The sequence below is a fragment of the Pleurodeles waltl genome, chromosome 5 (genome assembly GCF_031143425.1).
Source record: "Pleurodeles waltl isolate 20211129_DDA chromosome 5, aPleWal1.hap1.20221129, whole genome shotgun sequence".
In the NCBI taxonomy this organism is placed as follows: domain Eukaryota; kingdom Metazoa; phylum Chordata; class Amphibia; order Caudata; family Salamandridae; genus Pleurodeles; species Pleurodeles waltl.
The window spans coordinates 569002580-569025461 of record NC_090444.1 but is presented as its reverse complement, the minus strand read 5'-3'; the positions used below and the strand labels follow the sequence as shown (position 1 = coordinate 569025461).

Below are 22882 nucleotides of genomic sequence, written 5' to 3'. Positions count from 1 at the left end.
ATGCAGTAGGTTTTGCCTCGATATTGGTGTGTTGTCTTGCATATTAACCCCTGCATGCCTGCTTGTAACAAGAGTAGTCCTGTTTGTCCACTGCTGCTTCCCAGTTGATCCACAGAACGACATGCTACGTTGATTTGGGGAGTGTCTGAAATAAGACGATTTAAATAGAAGTTTTATAATTTTAAAGACTGATATTTTAATTCACAGCAGCGTTCCTTTTTGAATTTTACAAACCCATGTGTGCCCTGTGTAGTCATAAGTATAGGTGTTTATATGTATCTCTATATACACATTCATAAACATCTATCTATCTATCTATCTATCTATCTCTCTCTACACCAACATACAGCTGTGTGTGCGTATATATATATATACATATATATATATATATGTATATATATATAAATACATATATGTATATATAATATCTTGATGTCAAAATTTGAAAGTAGACAGTATGTGTTTACAAATAAGAAAAGCTGTGAAATCCAATTGGCGTTTAGTATTTTATTAAAAGAGGACAGTGGCTTTCAAAGCAATAATTAATGAAGCAAGCCAATCCAGTGCTCTCCTAATTTCTGCCAGAGGCGGGCCGAGAACTAGTTGGCCAGTAAGTCGGCAAGCCCGGTCCGTTTCACCCTTATGCTGAAGAGGATAGTTTTGTTACCTCATCTTCCTTGGCATGACCTTAATATTAAGTGGAGGGTAGTACTGGAGGCAAGAGAGGATGAAAAGCCTGCACCTGCTCAAGTTGAATCTCTGGTACAGTGAACTGGGGGCTCCTTCCATGTTATTTTACCCTGCACATCTGGGAGATCTCCCATAATACCCCTCCCTTCCCTTCAATACTCAGCCCGTTTAGACGCTTTTAACCTGGGTTTACCAGATATTTGCAGTGTATCAGGAGTCATTCCAATATTCGCCCTGTCAAATTAAAATCTATTTTTTGATTCTCTGTGGCTTTAAGTTCATTAAATTGCGAAATTGCCAGCCTCTTAAAGAAGGTCAGGCTGATTAAATGTTGCCTAGGTCTCCACCGCCACACCGTCCTTCACAAGAGGTGTCCTTGATGTAGTTTAAAGTTTTTTTAAGACCATCACCATTTTATGATCATCTTTTTTTAGAATGAAGGTAGAGCTGAAGTCAGAATATTTTTTTTGAAAAATGTAAAATGAAGGCTCCCACCAATGAATGCCAAAGTACAGTAAATTCAGTCTGGGTATATAAACGTATCCAGCAGGAAATCAAGGTGTAGCATGCTCTGGTGCTAATTTTCAGTCATTGCGTACAGATAGCATTTCTCAGTTAGGGATTTTTGGCTCAGGAATGAAAAGTTGCAATCGAGTTGCAGCTTTGTCTGGGAAGGTGTTCAGAGCTCAGAGAAGGCTCTTTCTTTTTCTGGTGTAGAGTTGCAGTTCCCAGAAGGCCTATTCTGATGCCTGTGTACCAGTGCTGACATGTTTGGAAGAGTTGAGGCATTCCTGAGTGAGAACTAAATAACAAATTGCCTTTCCTTTCCAAGTACTCTCCTTCAGTGTCAAATTTTCAGAGCAATCTGAATGTCAGACTAAACTTACCTCTGCACAATAATATAACCCTGTATTTCTGTGCCACACATGATGGTAGCTAAGCACACATTTCCCTGTGCAACATAAGTGCTTTTACATTTCGGTTCCCATCGCCATGATAACGGAAGAAAGAAAAAAATGGTGCAGTGGTCTAAGCAGCACAACAATGCCCGTTCAGAGAATCTCTTTTTTAAATATGCCAGCACGATAGTTCTGATCTTCCTGAATTTGTATCCATGGTTTTCTGAGCTACTTCAGTTTTTTCCCTTTGCATAGATCAAGGCCTTGCATAACTCAACTGTAATATCTTTCTCGTTAAAACTTAAAAAAATAAATAAAAGTGTTCTGCTGAGGACTGATGCGCTTTCCTTGAAATTCTGAACATTAGTATTTTTTATTTACATGTGTTGTGCGATTCTTTCCTACCTTGATGAATCGGTTTGGCCATCTCAAATTGTGAAATATCATAAAAAATCACTTCAGTAATCCGTCAAGTATGACTGTGTTTGTGTGTCTATCACATGAGCGCACTGGCAGAGACCACAAGACACACAGTTTAATAGAGCTTACTTTGACCTGTTTTTTTTCTTTTTCACATAAGGGTTCTGATGATTCTTCTGTATGCTTTCTTCCTACTGCAGCTGAGCCTCTCGAAGCCATTCTCGCTGATGACGAACCTGAGCACGGCACACTGGGAGCGCCCGAAGGGGACCAGGACCTACTCACTTGCGGCCAGTGCCAGATGAACTTTCCACTGGGCGACATCCTTATTTTTATTGAGCACAAACGGAAACAATGCAGCGCCAGCCTCTGCCTTGAGAAGTCTGTGGATAAGCCACCGTCGCCCTCACCCAGTGAGCCCAAACGGGTGGCCCAGCCTGTGGAAGTTGGCATCCAAGTCACGCCGGAGGACGACGACTGCTTGTCGACATCGTCCAGAGAAATCTGCCCCAAACAAGAGCATGTGCCAGGTAAAATGAAGCCCGCAAACGCCTTTGCATTCCTCCATTAAGTGGTCTTAATGCCTTTTGATGATGGGTCCACTCTAAGTGCCTTGACAGCCAAACAATGCTGCATGTTGTCATGTCCTGAGATAGCTTCCCAGCAGTGAAGGAGGTGGACCCTACAAGCAGGTGCCTGGCCTAGGAGTGTTTTCAGCCTTATTTGACGTGTATTAGCCATAGTAGGCCACTGTGGACCCTTTTAACATGACTGAAGCACGGTCCCCCTGTAGGCCATGCAAATTGTGCACGTTACAAAGTATATACCTTTGTTGACACTTGCTATATCTGCCTGAAGAACAAGTATTTTCCAAACTATGCCAAGAAGGGGTTAAGAGAGCTTTCCCCTCCTCAGCCTTAGATCCATACTGTCTGTCAGCAGCATGGACTGTAATTAAACAAAGCCCTGTGGCAAAGTGACACCACCGACCTTGACTTTAAGATGCCATTTTCGGATAGCCAGGCCAGAGTCGAGAGGGCAGCCGCTGAAGCGCACAGACATGCTCAGTCGAAAAGTTTAAGGGCATGTTGGAAATTTTCAAAGGTTGGTGTGACAGGAAGGGCTGTTTGCTGCAGCCGGACTTTTCACCCACATGATAAATGTGACTCTCTCTTTCACATGCTTCTGATGTGGTCGTGACAGATGCATCTTGATTTTATTTGTGGTTTGCAGAGAACATCTCTTGCGCGTGAAAGTGGCCAGGGTTCACAAGTTATCATCTACAGCCACCAGAAATTAGCAACATTTATTAATGTATTTGTGCAATGCATCTCTTGAGTCAGACAATCCGAAGTGAAGCTAAAGATTGGAGCTTGTGGGTATATAGGCAATAACGTTTCAATACGTTTGTCTTCCAATCATTGTGGGAAGGCATTGTCTAAATAGCAAAACCCTTTAATACACAAGAAAATGGCTCTAAATGCCAAAATGCAAATTCCATTTCCATTCATTTGCATGATTTGTCACAAATGCTTCTTCAGTGTTGATGAAACTTTCCACTAAGGCGGAACACAAAAGCCCCACAAATGTCTATTCAGGCCTTAGCTGTTGCCAATATAGCTTATATGCTTGTACTGTCTTTTAGGTTGCTAGAATATGGAACGGGTTTCCTACAGACAGCCAGATCAAGAAGATGTACCATAGTTTCTATTTCTCTAAATCGAGGTACAACCTTTACCTGCCAGAGTGTGAGTGCAGATGTAACGTGGCAATCAGCCACTAAAATTAAAGTAGCTATTTAAAGTTCCTGCACATATTTCTAGCCACTTAATTTAGATAACCTAGTTTTTTAGTTTAAAGATTTGGGATGCTCAAACGGGGTCACTAAATGGTGGGTTCTGTTTAAAAGCAGATAGTAAGTCGCTTTGCACGTCACCATTCTGTAGTATGTAGGTTAGAGGCGGTTTTTACTCTCGATTTTCAGAGTGGTGCATGGCAGTGACCATTTCCATGTGCTTTCTGTGATTTGAAGGAACATGAACAAGAGTGTAGGGCATGATTAATGAAGTCAGTGCCTGGCAGGAGGGATTTGAGGCCCTCAGAGATCCGAAAGCCCTTCTAAATCACCTAATATGGAGTAGCACTCGGGTGATGTAACATCGTATTTACATATTGGACAGCTCTGTTTAAACAACATAACACAGTGCTGTCAAGCAAGAATTGGAAGCATGCTTCTTGCCACGGTCCCAAATAGGTCATGTGCCTGGGACGCAAGACTGTGAAAGAGTTATGCAAGGGCGGAAATGTGTTCAGGTCCATTGTTGAGTTTAGTTGTGCAGATTATTGGTTCTCGATGCAGAGCATGTTGGAGCAGCGTGGTAAGAAGGTGATCTGCTGTGCTCTTGTGTCTTGAAATATGTGTTAGGAGTATGTTTTTTTTATTTATAACTTGCTGTTAAAATATTCACACTGTCCAGTGGTTACCAGTATTATTTTAAGAGTACCCTTTTCATTGAGTGGACGGTCAAAGTCCTGCAGAGAAAAGAACCCTGCTAATTTTTTACTCTGTTAATTATTGGGTTATTTTTCTTTCGGGGTCTAGTATTTTGTCACATTTTTTCCCTGGCCTCCAGTGGAATCAAATAGGCGCCTTTGTCACATTACTGAAAGGCGTGCTTGGCACAGAAGGCAAACCTTTTGATCCTTGCCAGCAATGAATGTTCCGGGTCCTCTGGGACGTTAGTCGCTGCACATGGTTTCTGTGATTTGTTGTTGGGTGTATTACTACTCCCTGAAGTGAACCGGCGCCAATTTATTTGCGGCACTTTTTAAATTCATCCATATTTGTTCTGCTTAATGTACTTGCAGGGACCATCGGAGAAAACATTTCTTTAAGTCTTGTAATGTCGTTTTATGCTTTCCTTCGTGAAATGTGTGTGTATTTGGACACACACACTCACATTTATGTTTGATATAGTGTATTGTTAAAAGCAGCAGATAAAAATCTGTGCAATGTGTAGTCTGAGAAATTAATTTACCACCAGAAATATCCGTCGTTGCAGAAATCCGTTTACCACTGGACATATGTGGAGGTTGTGGAGTCAGTGAAACAGACTTGCAAAAACAGAGCAAGAGGTAAAGAGAGAAAAGAGATATAAACATCTGGCGTGTGACTAAGCTAGTTGCCTTATACCGCAACACAAGATCTATTTGTAAAGATCAAGTAGTACAGAGAACTGATGCAGAACTTCCGGTTTAAACTGATTTTATGAAACCAGACCAACATCTTTTTCTTTTAATGTGCGAGACAGACAGTGTTCATGCTTAAAAGATCCAATAGCTATTCCCTGTACCTGGGTGTAAATGTGTTCATTTTCAGACCTCTGGGTTGCTTATGAGTATCCTTGAAGATTTAACAAAATATACATGAATTAACACAGAATATATCTATAGCTTGCTATTGGTAATCACAGTGTTCACACAGTCAGTTGATCTGTGGAACAAGGGCTCATCGCATTCATGCAAAAACACTGAAAATCCTGTGAAACCTGGTCTTTGCTGTACCCAGTACTGTTTTCTAACTCGGTAATCAGCTTAGGTGTCATGTAGGGCTCAGAACAAACTCTTGCCTTTACACACGCAGTCCTTCGAATTTTGTGTTTCCCATCAAAAAGCGCATTAGTGGTCCACTTAAACATGAAAAATTCAACCCACATTCTAAGCAAATAATATTTAAAGAAACATTCCTGCACATTGGGTTATCAGCCCTTTCTGACAAGCTACCAATACTTTTAATTGAAGGAAGCTGACTGCATTATATTTCTGCATATATTTTTAACTGTCTTGTGTAGATGGGCAGGGTGAATTATCAAAGCTTACATTATTAAAATATATATCTGTACTCGCACACACACACACACACAAACACCCCCAGCCAAACATATTTGTCTTCAAAAAATGAAGACGTGCTACACTCGAGGCAGGATTGAAGATAAGTATTATTTTTCTTGCCCACTTGATTATACTCCCTATGTCATACATTTTAAAATGATGCTAGAGGACCTTTGTGTGGTCTTTACAGTTATGATTTGAGATTGAAAATAACCGTGAGATGCTTTGTGGGATGAGCAAGCCAGAATTGATTGGTGATATTGCCGACACCACAAGGCACCAGCAGCCTGTACAATGATTGCCATGGCAGAAACATTATTTATGGGACAGCTAGCAAATTCATTCTTTACCCATAAGGAGAAGTGGGGTTTGGGTGCTATGCAATAACACTTCGTGACAAAGGTGTAATGGAAATGAACATACCTGTGCATGGAACAGAAATCAGTGGAATGCAAACAACAATGGAAGCCTTAGAAGATCCCTGAGCTGACAGACTGGCACCACACCCAGTTTAGACGGATCTGAGCCAGGAGGGAGTCCCATCCGCTGCTGCCGCACCGAAAAGGGCAGAGACAGTCCGTGAGGCCATTGTGCCGGCACTAATTTTATAACATCTATTGGGCAAGGACATGCTTCACCCTCAATTGAAATGGGCCACTGACACAAAATGCATCTTCATGAACAGCAGATGCCAAGGCATAAAATTATAGTTGCTTAATTTCATGGTGGCAAAGGATCGCCAATCCTGGGCGCAACCGCTCCCTTTTGTTCCCGCTCCTGTCACACAGACAAGGTCTTTAGTAGAGATGCAAATATTTTTCAAAAGTATCTATTTAAACTGTCAGATGCTAACAGCTAATCATTCAGTTGTTAACACAATCTACTCCACCTATTTATTTTCTTAATCAGGTGCACTACTACCCATAAGAACAGGCAGCCTTAGATATAAAGTTTTCTTTGCAACGACCTATTCCTTTGCACAGTTTCTTCGCAGAGCAAAATTGTTACATAATAATGTGAGACTGTAGTAACGATTGCCAGCAATCTGTTTAACATTTATTTGCAATACGTTGAAAAGTAAGGCTACTCATGTTTGGTGTTGGATTTAAACAATCTGACAGAATGTGAGACTCCATCGGGGACAAAATATTTTTTTCAATCCATGGTATATGCATGCAGGAGCCTTGGAGGAAGAGGGTGATTTGCATGTCGCTTACTTGTGTGCATTTTTTTTTATTGTATGCTTTGAAACAGTTTCAGAGCACTGTAGCACATTACACCCTATCTACATATATACACACAGAACACACACATATATACAGTTCAGCAATAGGCAACACCGGCATCTTTCAGTTATTTAGATGTGGTAGACCACGGAGAAAAATGGTCTTATTCAGTCCTCAACTGCATCCTTGACCCTACCCCCAGCTGAACTCCCACTCCATTGTTAGTATTGCCCAACAAACAGGTTTGACTCTCAAGCACTATCAAAATGTAGGGAAAACAAATACTGAAACAGCCTTGTATGTAGTCCATTCGTAAAAGCAGTCCAAACTAGAGTATGGTGTACAATGGTCAAACGTATGTGCAGTTTTGATTAGTATAGATAATTCTACTTTATTACTCCAGGGTCCATCATCAGTAGACTGCGCTTAAATAAAAAAGTGCACCCTGGGAATTAGCTCCTTGTATGTTCTGCGCATGTCTCCGTGTGTCCGTTCCATCATGTTTTGGAGCATTTCCGTTTTGTTCTGAGATTTGAATGATTGATTATCGCTCATGAATAGCAAAGGCATGAGGCAGTAATTTAATCATTCACTGCGGAAAAACATGCCGATAACACTCTGAAGCAATGGCTTCATGCTATTGTATGAATGTGCAATTAGGAGGCGATCGAGGGCTGAAGGCGCGCTCCTGTTTTCTGAGCGTGAAGACGCTCACCTGTCCCTTTTAGAATAGTCTCAATTCATTCTCTCCCTTATTGTTGGGGTGCATAAACTACACCCTTGTTTCCAATAGATATATTTGACATATAAATTAAATACCAAATTTTTATTTGTGAAACAGTTGCCTGTATGTATGTTTAAATATACATATTACGAAAGGCTGCATACATGTGGATACTGTACTATCTCATATAATTGCTGGGTCAATGTTGGGAGCCACTAATGAGTCATGCATTCCCCCCTCTTCTAAACGATAAAATACATGCATGTGCTGCTCATATTGTATATGGCTTGTTTTTCGTCATGGTAAAAAATGTAGTCATGTGATTTATCACAGTCTTTCATCCTTATTTACGTTGGTGTGTCAATGATTAGCAATATAGGCGTATCAATGATAGGATGCTGTATAAAGTATGACAATATTACCGAAACTTAGATTCGACATTATAAGGACATAAAGCAATTAACAATGTTGTATGTTTTATATAACACAATGTAAGTTTTTTTGTTTATATTTACCCACTTTGATTACTGGCTTTAATGTCACTGCTAAACATTAAATATCCTAGTTATTTGATTTTTTTAATATATAGATTTCTTAGTCTTTTGGCTTTCTGTTTATCCAGGGTAAATTGTGAGTACCATGTTAATGGAATGCTGTAGAGTGTGTTCAAAGAAAAAAAAATGATGAATGCTTTATTGAGGCAAAAATGCTTGTGATATTCTCTGAAGGTTATATAGATACGAAAGTTAGAGAACTTTCAATAAAATTTAACTGTCTTATTTTTTTCTCTTTATAAGTTTTCAAATAATGTTCTTTTTTCATAAAATGACTGCTACACACTGGAAAATATATATGACATAAAGTTTTTCTGTCTAGTTACACATAAAATGTGTATTTATTGAAAGAAATTGATGCAGTAATGTGCCAACAGACAGTTACAGGGGCGTGTCAACCTATTTCATCATTCTGGAGTAATACAGGCCATCGATATCTGTGGGAGAAGGGCAAATGATCTAGCGCTTAGATGGAGTGTAGTCTAGGCTTAGAGTTCTCCGTGTGATCTTAAGTTTGCGAATAATGCAATGGACGGATGGACAGCATGGGTAATTTTATGAAATACACAATCTTGTCTTAGAAAAATTATAAGTAAAATGGGTACTGTGGATGTTGATGCTGCAGAAGGACTGTCAGTAGTTTCCATTGTTTGGACTTTTCAAACCTAATGAAGCATGGGGGGAGGGTTGTGGCTTATAAATTTACTCCTAAAAAGAAAAATGCTAAAAAAACACATTGGGGGAAAGAAGTTGTGTGTCAGTAGACTAATTATAATAATTTGTAGCCTATGCCACTGTGTTCTTGTTACTTGTGTTCAGGTTCGCCTTAGTAAGCCAGCAGGCTGCATCAGTGGGTTGGATGTTTGTAGCAGACATCTGCGGATAATGTGCAGTTCCGAGATTGGAATCATGGCTTCCACCCTTTTATGATTGATTGGGTCATAATGATAAATGGTATTTAAGTGCAAAGAATCATTTCCGATTGGGCCAAATAGTATCAGTGGTCTAAATATTACATCTGCTGGCAGTGTCCCATGAGGACTGTGGTTGTCTGAGGCGGTGCAGGTCCTCCTTTCTGCCGCAAAGCTATTTCTTAAAAATAAGCCTAGCATCTGTACATTTGCCACAGAGCACTGTCCACATAACCCAGGAAAATATTTTGAAAACAAAAATCTGATTTTTGGCAATTACTGTAAAGATTTCCTGATTCCTGAGAAGGTGCCATTAATCAGGTTATGTTTGTTCTGTCCATATATCTGGTTGGCGGTACGTTCTCCAGAATGAGTCAATTGACTCTGTCCATGCCGTGCATTCCTTGTACACAGATGTAACTTAAATAGTGTAAAACAGTGGCAATTCGGTCTATCGAGGCCTGGAGTTGAAGGCAAGCGAAGAATGTCTGTGATAAGGCTGGCCTTATTTTACTGGATCCGCGATATAGGCACGAAGCAAGAGAAGCCCTTTGATAACTAGCTAGCCACATGATACCAAGTCACTAGCATCGTGTGCATTGTCTGTGTTGCACACATGCACAACCCTTGCAAATGTGGAGGGCGGCAAAGCGTGTTTATACTTGTGAGCAATGTGTCGAAATGTAAGAGCCGGCTGCTCGCTAACGTTGCAGCGTAAACTATTCAACTGCAGAAATTATATAGCAAGCCTTACACTGAAAAAGTAAGTTGTATTTTAACATGAGAGGCCAAATGAAATGCAGCAGACTATCCTCTACCAGATGCATTTTCTCCTGGTGCCCTTCTGGTTTCCGGTGCGGTGCCACCAGCATTATGTAAAAGCCGTTGGCATGAAGACGGACAAAGCTTGGCGCCCTGCCACCCTTTTAGCATGAATTAAGCACTCAGAATCTTTTGTTTCCTATGCCTCTGTATCTTGTATGTGTGCCAGGGACATGCGAAGAAAGTCCAGTTTGTGTTATTTTTCCCAGAATGACACGTGGAACGCGGTGCCCGGGACAGGCTTGTGTGCATATGGTACACATATGTGAGCGCCCTTGCGTTGAAAGGAGGGTCCGATAACTGCTCAACAGCAGGCCTTGATTGATGGAGCCCAGTATTCATATCACCTCAGCCAGCCTCCATTTCTGCGCAAATGTATTTTCTCATTAACTCTCACGCGTGACCCGCGCGCGACAGGCCGTTCCTCGGCTACATGTGCCACCGTGTTTGCCATGTGATAGTTCTGGCAGGCCTTCGGGCAGCTGCTTATGGTTCTGTTGCAGACCCCGACCCGGTGCCGAGTTCCGAGGGTGGGTCTCAGAAATGTACAGGCCCTTTCTCCCGGGGTCCAGCGGTAAAGGGGCCAGAGCACCTCGGGGTGCGGCGAGCGGCGTCAGTGAGGCCGGGCTGCTAAACATTCGTGGTGCGGGGCGGCCGCGAGCACGTCCTGGCGTCGAGGAGGCCGGGGGTGCGGGGTGTGGTGAGGTCGGGCCTGGTCCCAGCAGGGGCCTTGTGTTCTTCATTTGCCTGTACATTCGGCGCGCGGCGGCTGCACCTCGGAGCAGCCCCCAGGTGCGAGCGCAGACGGGCGCATGTAAATGTCCTGTCAGGCACAACAGCAGAATATTAATGCCTCTCCAGCGCCGCTGCCGCACTGTAATAAAGCTGTACACTGAAAGCTTAATGTGCAGCCAGGCTTTGGGAATTGCAGAAAACTCCGGTAACCTGGTGTGAATGACAGCGGTGTGTAAATGTTCAATATGCCTCAGTATCCGTCCCCGTCCACCTCTCGTCTGATGCGCGGAGTGAACGCTGGTCTCCTTATTTCCTTCACCCGGGCCCTGTTGGCTCGCGAGCCGATTCATTCTGACATCAGTGGTAGCGAGCAGGGCGCGCAACCAATCCATTTGGCAGCGCTGTGTGCAGGAAACGCGCCAGGCTCGCACCCGTGTCATTTAAGACTCTTTAGCAGAGCGTGGTCCGAAGAATCGAAGTAAAAGTGTTTACGGAAAGCTGGAAAATCGGAGCTAACAATCCCATGCGCACCGCCCTGGGTTTGCTTGTACCCACATTTATTTATCTGGCTTACCATTTAAACTCCTGTTACTATTAAGCTTTTCCATGGGCATGTTGGAGAGTTTGTCGGGGGACCACGTGGCCTGTTCATCTAAGAGAATCAACAGCTGTCAGAAGCGGTTGTAGTAAAATTCACACAATAAGCAAGGACACGGCGTGCATGCTTCCTGAAAAGACGCACACGACTGAAGTTTGCTGCCAATTGCTGCTGGATTAAAAGGGCTGCTGACAGTGCACACCACAGTTTCTCTTCTTTGGCGCAGCTCACAATCCCTCCCAGCCAACTCTACCTCTGAGCAGAGCCTAGCCGATGCTGCAGTCTTCCTCCTTGCAACCCTGAGGGGACTCGAACCAGTCCGCTGCCCCTCTGCATTTATAAAGGAACTGCTTTGTACTAAGTCTTTGCCTGACAAGACCTCAGCTCCCCGGCACATACCGTTTTGGAGCCAGTTAGAGACGTTGGTTAGCCACAAAACCTTATCATAGGTTATTTGAAAAGAAGAACACATCAGTGCGAGTCATTCACAGCATCATAATATGTAAAAAAACAAATCCCCTCATCTCAGTCACACACACAGTGACCTAAATACCAGCATTTGAAACAAGACAAAGTATGGGCACCAGAAAAGAGTGGCCCTGAATCCATGTGACAGTCACTTGCATGTGCTCATAGGACTCGGAGGCCGCCATAGGGGCCTTACCCCAACACCGGTCATACACCAACCGACAAGACAGTTTTTGTTTGATGGAAGAAGTATTTATTTTAAATATACTTTCATAGAAATTCATAAACACAATTCATGTAAGTCATCATATGCACCTTACTCACTAAAACATTTCACTGCAAACTTTAATATATATAAACTGCTATAGTCGCTACTTTGTAACCATATTTTATTTTGACAGGATCCCTTCCTGTCCTGAACCTCCTTTGGACCACACAGGGACTGATTGTCACCTGTATCCTTAGGGGGGCGGTATCCCTGCTTCCTCTGTTCCTTGCCCCCATGTTCAGGGTTCCGCCCCCTCTCCAAACACCAATCAACCAAGGGGTGTACCAGGGCGGCCCAGGGCATGAGCCCCGTGACCACCCCAGTGATCTGGGCTCCCTACCCCCAAACAGGTGTGTCCATCCGCAGGTTGGTCCAGGACTTCAGGATCCTATCTCTCTTGTTATACCGGGGCCCCCCCCTTGGGGTCCCCTCTGTTGCTTCCGGTTACTTTATTCTTTCTTTCTGCGCCCTTCCTCCAAGCCTAATAATAAGGAGAGGGTGGGTGGGAATCGCCAACAGGTCTGCCCGTCCCCGGCCGCCGCGCACGAAGTAAGAAGGCCGAGCCTTCTGGGGGGGGCGCTTTTATGCCCCCCCACCAGTGCGCGGCGGCCCAAACCGGTCCAGCCCTGCCCCGTCCACCGACGCTCTCCCAGCGTCGAACTTCCGCCCGCGCGTCTCGCGAGACGCGCGAGCGGAAGCCCATGGCCAGCCTGCGCACAACTAGTGCGAGGCTCGGCCCCGGCGTCCCCGATCCCTAAGGGGCCGCGCCCCCCCATGTTGGGGGGGGCGCTCTTCCAAAGTCTTTGCCATCTAGACTGCAGAGACTAATACCGATTGATATTATTGCCTACTTTGTTCTGGGTGGATCACATCGGAAAAAGACTAGAGATTGATGCAGTTTCATGGTCTCAAAACACTATTGCATTAGTCCAGCAGTGACCATTCAAGCAGATGAAACAAGGAAGCTGATCACTGGTAGTAGTAACAGGAACAAATACAAAACCAAGGGACCATTTCTGGTAATGTGTAGCTTCACAAAGTTTTCCACTGACAAATCTTCCTACCTACATCGCCTTACATGAGGGATGTTCAAACCATATGCCCTCTCCTGCGTGAACACACCTTCCGGGCACTTATAAGTGCAGATGCATTATTTTTCTTACGTTACAATACATATTGTTATAGTGAATCTATGGCTGAATAGCTGAAGCCTTGGCTGGGTGGGGTCAGCTTGATATTTGTTTTCTGGTGCAAAAGGTTTGAATGGCAAACTTCAATCCGCTTGCCTGGTCTGCATTCTATGAAGCTTAGGTAGGCCTCATGGTGTAATAGCAGAGGCAGGAGGAGAACATGCTGGGACTAGCCCCACTTTTAGGCTTCTTCTCTGCACATACGGTTTAAGAAGAGCTTTAGAAAAAGAGTTAAGGAGCTGCCATGCAAGATCAGTGTCAGTTCCTCGGTGATATGCTTACACCTATGAATGGCTGCTTTTTTTGTTAAATATGTTTATTGTATTTTGCATGTGTAGAAAATCCACAAATCACTTACAGCACCAACATCCTGTGAATGACTGCTTAGTAGGTACCTGAGCGGGGTAGCCAGGGAAAAGGGGCTCCACATTGGACTGCATTTTAGTGTAAACTAGTTTCAGATTATTGACTTGTTGCCACAGCGGTGAGAGGGGGGCAAGAATGAACTCTTTCCAGAAAGCACGACTGCCGCCCCACACATGAGGGAGCTTGACCTTCATGTGGTAAAAGCACATCAGTGAGATGGATGCTAGATTTTTATAAACCATCTCATTGTATCTACGCCTGCCCCCATTAGGAGATTTCAGTATGCCTCCCAAAGGCCCGGAGAAAGGCTGAGCAGTGAGAAATTGTAGATTGCTAATAAATGCTCAATGCATGATAGTGCCTGGAAAATGAATGATTGAGTTCACATACAATGTAATTCCTTGGCTTCCAGTTTGGGGTCACAATGACTTGCTGCTTCCACTGATAATGCAACTCCACTTTCGACAGTACGCATCTGTGCAGACTATAATTAATGCTCATTCTTGAACTCCACACCTCAACACAGTGCCTTGGATAGTTCACCCCTGGCATAACTGCACATAAACAAACTGTAACCGAATGTTAGTGATGTTTCACACTTCATCATACTGTAGCTGTTAGCGTGATACCGGCAGTTCTCGCTGAACGGTTGACTTTAGCTCATGCTCACACATTTTACAACTCTCTTCTGTAAACTCACATCAGCTGAGGGTATTCAGTATAACAGTACTTCCTTCCATTTGATAAGCGGGGTTGCTGTCACCTTTAAAGGATGATAGGTCTCTCGAAAAGTGCTTGATGCCACAGAAGACAGAAGTGCAGGCGCAGTGAGACCCGTCCCTGCTGCCCAGTGAATTCACTGCATGTATTCAGTGGTAGCCCGGCACCATATACAAACTTGTCGGACATCACACATTTTATTGGTGAAAATGCCTGCAGAAAAGTGGTAGGTAGTCAGGGTACAATGGCACCCTCCTCTTGATGAAGAGACAGTGAAAACAACAGGCCCTCCTATTTCCAATATACGTGCAGGTAAGATGGGTTGTCACTGAATAGTTTCGCATTTGTGTCACCCTCTCCTCTTATTGTAGTTAATGAACAATTATACAGATGACTTGAGTTTGGCTTTGAGTGAGAGCATCCTTCATTAGGGACAAAAGAAGCAGGATATGTCTTCCACTGTGTGTAAGCGCCTGAGACAACGAAGACCTCCCTTTGTCATGCCTACTTGTGAAAACTGTAAAAGGAGAGATTCTGAGTCTTGTATGAAATGAGGCCTATTATCGGTCGTTATGTTAATAAGTAGTTAAATACAACGCACAAACCTACCTCCTGGTGCCATGTACCATTAACTAAGCAGAGATAACGATTTGCTTGGATACACTGTTCAGCTCATAACTGGTACATCAGATGCTGGCTATCCTCTTTGGGAGGCTTGCTTTTTTCGGCCATTAAGTTTATTTGTTCTTGGAAAAATGACAGACCTGGGGCTTTGCACTTAAGCCAGTTTTTGCTCAACATGCATGATTTATTTGCAGATTTAAATTTAATGACGATTAGCGTTTGACTCTCAGGGTTGCCCTTCACAATTTTGCAAGGTTCCTTGGCAATAGAAAGTAGGAAAATGAAAACGGGATTAAACATCTGGGGCACGTTTAAACTCTAGAAGAGCGTACACATTTCTTTATGCTTTTCATTTGAAATAATTATTTGTAGACTTTTTTGTTTTTCTTTGCTTGAGTTTTTATAAGCATTTATGTGTTTTCTTTTGATATGTTAGGGCAAAAAATATCAATGAAGGGGGAGCGAGGGGGGTGGGGAATTAAACCCTGATAAAGATATTCTTGGATCTTTGAAAATAACTGCTAGCCTTTTAACTAAAACATTTGAGCGTCTTCAAAGCGTTCGAGTTTCTTCTGATCTTAGAGCTGTGCGGCTGGTAGCTGCAGAAAGAAAAACCTTATTCTACACACAAGTGGATTGCTTAACAAGTCTGCGCAGGCACACACTTGTTTGTACAATGGAGATAAAAATTCTTGTATAAAAATAATTCGGTGGCTTGACAGCAGGCATTGTGTGGGGCTGCCGCCTTTGTGCAAGACGTGGGGCTGGGATCACGACTCCTGTTTTCTATGCAAAGCGGTTTGTCCCAGTTGCTGGCCAAAGTCTGGCTATGGTACAATTGTCCCCTCCCTTATTTTTAGCCATGTTCAGGAACATATCCCCCACACATGCATGCTTTTTCTGCATATGTCCCTGTACGTTAGAGCAACATCTCTGTGAATGTTACTTGTTTCTTCTGTTAACCGGAGTGTATTGTTATTCAGCCGTAAGCAGTGTGGCCCATTTAAGGGGTCTTTGTTTGTCTATGTATTCATTCCCACGTACAATGTATGTGTTTGACAGCCGACTGAATTATAGGGTTTGCAACTCAAAATAGCAGCTTAATTTGCCACATGGTGTGGGAAAAAAGCATTTAATCAACCAAAACATTTAATACTTGACATTCAGGAGCACTGGAAATGGAGAAGCCACCATTCCAGTAGACTTTTCTTCACCTTCTATAACTTTCTTTTGTGTACATGTTGTCTTAATGCTTTTTTATGTACCACTCTTCCCCCCACAAATCTGCTAGTGTTCACCCCCACCCGAATAGGACTGACAGCCTACCACTTGATGCAATATTTTAAAGTGCATACTACGACAACCAAAGGACATCATACTTGCCTTGTGGTTGTTTGCAACAACAGAACTGCTTTGTGCTGTGACGATATTGTCCAACAAGGGGTGCAGATCCTGCCCTCATAAGTATACTAGTGTGTTATGACCACCTACCAACAAATTTCCATACATGTTCTTCAGTATGTCAGCCTGTTGCATTTGGTTCATTTTTTTGATTAACAATAACCACATTATTGTGAAAGTTGACACAAGAAACAAGGCCAGTGAGCAGGCCTGGCCTTGACGTGAGCTCATTTTTGTGTTGTTTCATTTGAGCTTCTGCTTCTTTCTGTGAGGATTTGAACATATATTAGGCATGTGCCCACCTCTCATTGTGAGCACTGGCACTGTGGAAATGTAGCATGAATGACTTTCACTCTTTGGATGGCAAAGAGGTTGTTAGTAGTGTCAACCAAATGGACAGGTCTACGATGTACAGCAGTGGATCTGTATGACTGGCTGCTGTCAGGTCAGGTGCGTCCACAGACAGGATTGCACCTCCAGCTATGAATGGAAATACCGCTGTTCGCACACATCGATCAATTTCATGGTCCAGGAAGAGGCGTCTACTAGAAAAGTGGTTCTTTGTCCACAACGAAGATGGCACTACTCCTGAATTGCAAAATATATGAGCAGTTTTAAGGATAAAGTATGAACAAAGTGTCTCTAATGAAATATTATAAGAAGTAGATCAACTTTCAGGCAGTGAGGCTTATTGCAAGTAGCAGAGGTGTACATTTTCAAATATGAACCGTATACTGACTGCCCAAGCAAAATCTATTTCTTACCTTGTTATGGCTGATAAGGGTATGGACATATTTGGGTTCAGATAATTTTAGGCCAGTACAAATCAGTTTGTATTGAGGAATTTGCCCTAAGTGAAATATACATACATATATGTGTGTTGTTGAAACTTGGGGTCTGTGCGGCTCACTCCACAACATGTAGTTACATCTCCACAAGAGAATCTGGGCTGCTTTCCATAAATTACCCTTTGCACATAGAGACTGGCATCTTCAGCTTGCTTCCTTTTTTCCTTTTTTTGCACAAGCCCAATACAATGGTGTCTGTGGCTACTTTGCCTCCAGCACACTGTGGCCCAGCAGAAAGCCTTCTGCTGGTAGGATAAAATATAGAAGAAATGAAAATGTGGCATATATAAAGGAAACCTTAGCAAGAAAAACCCAGTGCTTTTGGATGAATCTTACTGATAATTTGCTGAAGCTCATTTGAATTTTAAGCACTTCTTTAATCTTCAAAGGCTAAATTGCTTTATGAATATGCATAGTGTGGGCAGACTTTAGTTCATTACCTAGTTGTAAATTCTAATGACCATTAGGTCCTTGCAGTAATTGCGAATTGTTTTGCATTTTTGATTGGCCTATTAACATGTGCATTCGGCACACATCAGGCCAGCTTGTCAGGCAGCTGAAGGAGAAAAAAAAGGTGAAAATTGTTTATAGCACCGAGATTTCTTACATTTTCGATCTTGGAAAATTGATGATGTAAAAAAATAATAAAGCAGAGTTTTTTTTTCTCCCCAAGATTGAAAGTTCACCAAGAGATTTGACATATTTAATTTACATGATGACTTTGCACTCCTTCATTAATGCAATTTGCATATGAAGCTGTTGTTAATCACTTTTGATCATGTTTTGTGTATTAGCTGCCTCAGTGGTTCCCTCTCCCGGCCTCCCCCTCTCTCTGTCTCTCTCAGGAGTGAGAGAGAGAGGGAAACCGGGCCTATTCTCTACCTGCCTTCTGCAGACGAGCACAGGGTTCTACCCTACAGGGTTTAGCAGTGATTGGTCACATTTTTCTTTAATTGTGAATTATGAGGACGTGAAAAACATAAGCATTTTTCTGTCTGCGGCTAAAGGATCTTGTAAAACAGTATGCCAGTTTGCATTCTGTAATTTTCCTTTCCAACTTGGTCCAGTTTTTATACAGTACGTAAATCTTGGGTAAGGTTCCTTAGAGGTGTTCATCATTTCTGCTGATGAGGGGACTGACTATGTTGGTGGCAAAAGGTTCGCCCAGGAATCCATAGTTTTGGTTGGTTGGAAAATCTCAGACAGCACTATAGTCAAAAGATCACATTTCTTCTCTTGATTTAACTTAACCTTGCTATGTTTTGAAGTCAATAACTTTCGTGCTGGCCCGCTGCTCCCAAAGCTCTTTTTTACATCCTACCTAGCGGCATAGACTATGCTGCCAAAATCACATAGAAAACTGCAGCGTAGAAAAAAATACCGTAAGACTCACGACTTGTGTGGGGCAGTAAAGGTAGTAAGTCTGTTTCAGAGGAGCACAGAGCATCTTATTGATTGGTACGTTTCTGCTCCTAAAGTTCAGAATCACAATATAATTTACCATGTAGGAGGGTCATGTGTCCAAGGTATCTGGGACTCTTTTTGCGACCACCACCCATTCCCCCTTTAATTACCACCAAATGCCTACAGCCAGCAGGTAGAGTACGTCATGTTCCTTGCTGCGGCTGATTCCCACCAAAACCTTGCTGCGCCACCAAAATAAGTTAGGCAACGGTCACATCCTGCACATGCTGTCCTTGCGTATTACGAAGAAAACCAAAGTGCTCTCAAGAGTTTGTTTCCTTCCTTCAGTGATATGTTCTTGGGCATCCTGAAATCTGGCATGTGCCTTCCTTCTTGTGTGCCCTTGTGTCATAACGGATGCTTGCATTTCTGTTTACCAGACTTTCCTGACCTTAACATGTGGCCAGGGTATGCAGAAACTGATACCCCAATTAAAAAGGATATCTAACTAAGGAAAATAAATGGCGGTCGTAGAGTGGGGGAGGGTGGGGAGATCATGTACGAAACATTAGTATGTTTTTAACCTTGCGGGGACCTGGTGTGCCCTCCTGTGACTCCGCCAGCTCTGGCTGGAAGCGTACCCGCAGTTCAGCATTGTTAATATTCAGCTGGGAAACACTATCCAGAACACAAATAAATTATTAAGTGCATGAACTTTTTAGGCAGTAAGATGAACTGATGGGGTCCATCTGTGAGATCCAGGGGCTTTTTATTTGTGTGTGTGTGTCGAGCGGTTCTGCCCTCTCCGACTTCATAGCCTTTGGTCTCTGGCCAAGTGCATGCATAATTGATTGCACGCGCACTATCATTTTCTTGGTGTAATTGCTTTAGTAAGATATGAAGAAATCTAATGGATGATTCACCATTTGGGAAATTGGCAAAAAAAAAGCTAATTTCCAGGCTATGTGTTGGGTCAGTGGGGAAGCGTGGCTTACCGCTAACAGACAAAGAGCTGTTATAGAAAGAGGCGAGGCGCCCCTCTTCACCCAGGAATTTACAGATTCAAGCCAGTGGCAACTTTACTGCAGCCTAGTTTATACCCACTGTCATTTTGTTGTTGTATTTTTACCACGGTCCAGTGGGAGATCTCTCCATCGTGCATTTACAGGGAAGGATTGGACAGTGCAGGGGTTGCCTCTCTTTCACCCACCATCTATTTGCAGAGGGTTGCCAAATAGATGTTTTAGGAATGCAAGCATCGTCTCGTTTTGGAAACAACAGCAATGAAAACACTGTGAGTGTATAAATAAAAAGAAATCCGTCCTAGAATAACCCCACAATGGTTAAGAAAACCCCGACTGAAAGATTTGAGATGAAGGTCATTAATGCCATGATCTTATAGTTGTGTAGGGAGGACAGTTCCAAGTGCTGTGAAAGTGCCTTTACAGTCAGTTTAGTTTTTTTGCCTGAATTGCCGGTTATACCAAGCCTGTCCTGTAACAAGTTCTATGGGACAGACGGGCACAAGCGGGCAGAGGGCTTTGACGTGGTCGGCATTGTGCTTATGAAACGCGCGCCTGATTGGCACTGGTCTGTTCACAGGTTTTGGCTACACCATCTGCATTTGTTGTTTCAAAATCAACATTTATACACAGAGAAAGAACTAAAGGAGCCGGTACACGTCAGGCGCACGTGAATAGGTTATATTGGGCACGCACTTCTTAACCTGCATCAAACAAAGTGGTGCGTCCATAAGGGAGACCGGGAAGCATTTGTATTTGCACTAGTGCAGGTCCCTTGTGCTCGGATTTAAAATGGCTCCGCGGTGATTTTGAAACCGAGTAAAACAGGAAAGCTGTTGCTGTCCCGTGTGCAGAACTGTCTGAAGCCACCCCCGCGCACGCGCCCGGTTGTACTAGTGAGTAGCTGCTGGTGTGTAATACGATCGGCAGAGGTGATCTTGTGCCAGCGAATATGTGCCATTCACAGACCCGCATTCTGTCAATGAGTTAAAAGCCGCGAGGGAGCTCTCGGTGGCGCCAGCGTTTGGAGGGCCTGCACCAGAGGCCGACCTGCACCATGGCGCCCCCCCAAGAACACATGACCGCAACATGCTAGCTCACCGTTGTATACACGCATTGTGCCTCGAAGGTATCACTGCGAACAAGAAATACTCATGCAAGGAAATAACACATGGGGATCCTTAGATGAGTTTAATACTACTTAACAAAATATATTTACACCTTGTTAGATGTTTTGCCTTTACAGCCCCCCTCTGGTATTATTTGTGTATATATACACATGCTCACATTTGTTTGTATCCATGTGTGGGGTAGAATGAAGAATACATGTGTGTGGATGTTAATACTTGTATTCGGTTGGTTTCACGGTTTCAGGATGCACCGGGGAGATGAAGTTGATTTTTTACAATTTTTTCGGAGGAGCAAGATGGGGATTAGAACTCGGGTCTCTTTGTTCAAAGTAAAAGATAGCGCCTCCAAGAATCAAAACAAGCACTACACTACAGAAGAACAATAGCGCTGCCTGTAGTAAATGTGCTAGAAGCTGATGGTAATAGAAAACACATTTCTCCTTACAGAATCACACGTCACTATAGAACCTGCCTTACTTTGAATTCTTCCGGGCAAACCAGGCTCTTACCATTCTCTGGCACTTTGTTGCTTTGGTGAGTTGCCAACATTCTTCTCATTGCTGGGGAGGGGGTGTCAGTTGTTTCTCAAACGTGCCACAGCTGCCAGAAGACGGTTTCAGGAGCATTGCACACTCGTCCACAGTGAGGTGTTTCATAACACTACAGGTTTTGTTTTATCTGCATGTGCGAGTACTGTGCAAGCGAATGCAGACCGTGTGATATCACATTCAATTACCCACTGAGAGAAAAGTATTCATGCTTCACGAGACTTGTGGGTCTGAGTAAGGTTTTTGACCATTGCAGCACAATGACTTTCCTTCCTATGCTCTTTCTAATAATTTTTTATACATTGTAACAAAAACAGTGGCCAGATTTATCATAATAAATTGCTCCCATTCAAGCACTTTTTCTCTCACCATAATTGCTGCGTTACATTGTTTCTCTTTATCTGCCAGTCAAGCCTTTTCTATATCTGTCTAACTTCTTGTCTACCCGTTTGTCCTCAGGTCTCGCTGCATTATAGGTCTTATCGTTGAATTGTCTGTCCACCTAGACATATTTCCCTCTGGCCATCTCTTTTTTATTGACAACAAATAGAGTAATGTTGAGCTTAGGACACAATGTTTAAATAAATATTTTGTGGGTTGCTACCCCTAAAAGTGAGCATCGCTGCCTTTAGTGGTAGCATGACATATCAACCTTCTGTATACTCCTCCACCTTGTTGTGTGCACTGATACAATGGTATGGATGTGCAATATTGGACCAGGATGCCTGGACCCATACTAGAATTTCAGAATAAGCATTATGTAAATTAATTCCATTTCATATCATTTTACTTTAATGTATCTTATGCGGATATGATTGACAAATCCCTAACACCTTACTTTGACATATTTAGGACTTATTATAAATGAACATTTAAGTAGTTTTAATAGCATATCTTATTAGCAAGGTTAAAGAAAATACCGAGTACATTGGCCTCTCCTACCCCTCCCCCAGAAGTTGCATAAGGTTGCATTTGTTGTTCAAAATTGTAATGGCCAGTGAATATGAAACCTGAGGGCAGGTTTTTTTCAGAGCGTTTCTCTGCACAATCTTGCCTCAAGGAACCTTAAAGTAGTATAGGTTGTGTTCAATTTTAGATATGGTTCAGCGCACTGTATTAGAATGATAATGGAGCTGATGTTTCTACAGTGTAGGCCTAATGTTGTTGTGCAGTGGAAACTCATCTTTTAAGTTACTTTTCTCAAATCCTGATGCACTCTTCACAGCATTTTAACGAAACACACTTCAACACATTCGCCTCCTGTTGTCTGTGAAATTTGGTGCGAAATGGAGCAGCTGTGTTGTTACATTGCATGCGAGCAGACTTGTGCCACTGAGAAAGGATTCACAGTGATTTGGCTAGATTTATTTAGGGCAGAAATGGGTCTTTTAGAGAGTCAGTTCTCTCATTGTACATAACAACC

At 42.9% G+C, this 22882-nt stretch overlaps 1 protein-coding gene across 5 annotated transcripts in view; it reads left to right on the top strand.

Annotated features, from left to right (window-relative positions):
• The window catches only part of BCL11A (BCL11 transcription factor A), a 134815-nt gene that overhangs the window by 5065 nt on the left and 106868 nt on the right, over positions 1–22882 (top strand). For all 5 annotated transcript variants that reach the window (XM_069234374.1, XM_069234377.1, XM_069234375.1 and 2 more), the window contains exon 2: positions 2210–2539. In XM_069234374.1, the coding sequence (XP_069090475.1) occupies positions 2210–2539 (330 nt within the window). The remainder of the gene's footprint in view (positions 1–2209; positions 2540–22882) is intronic.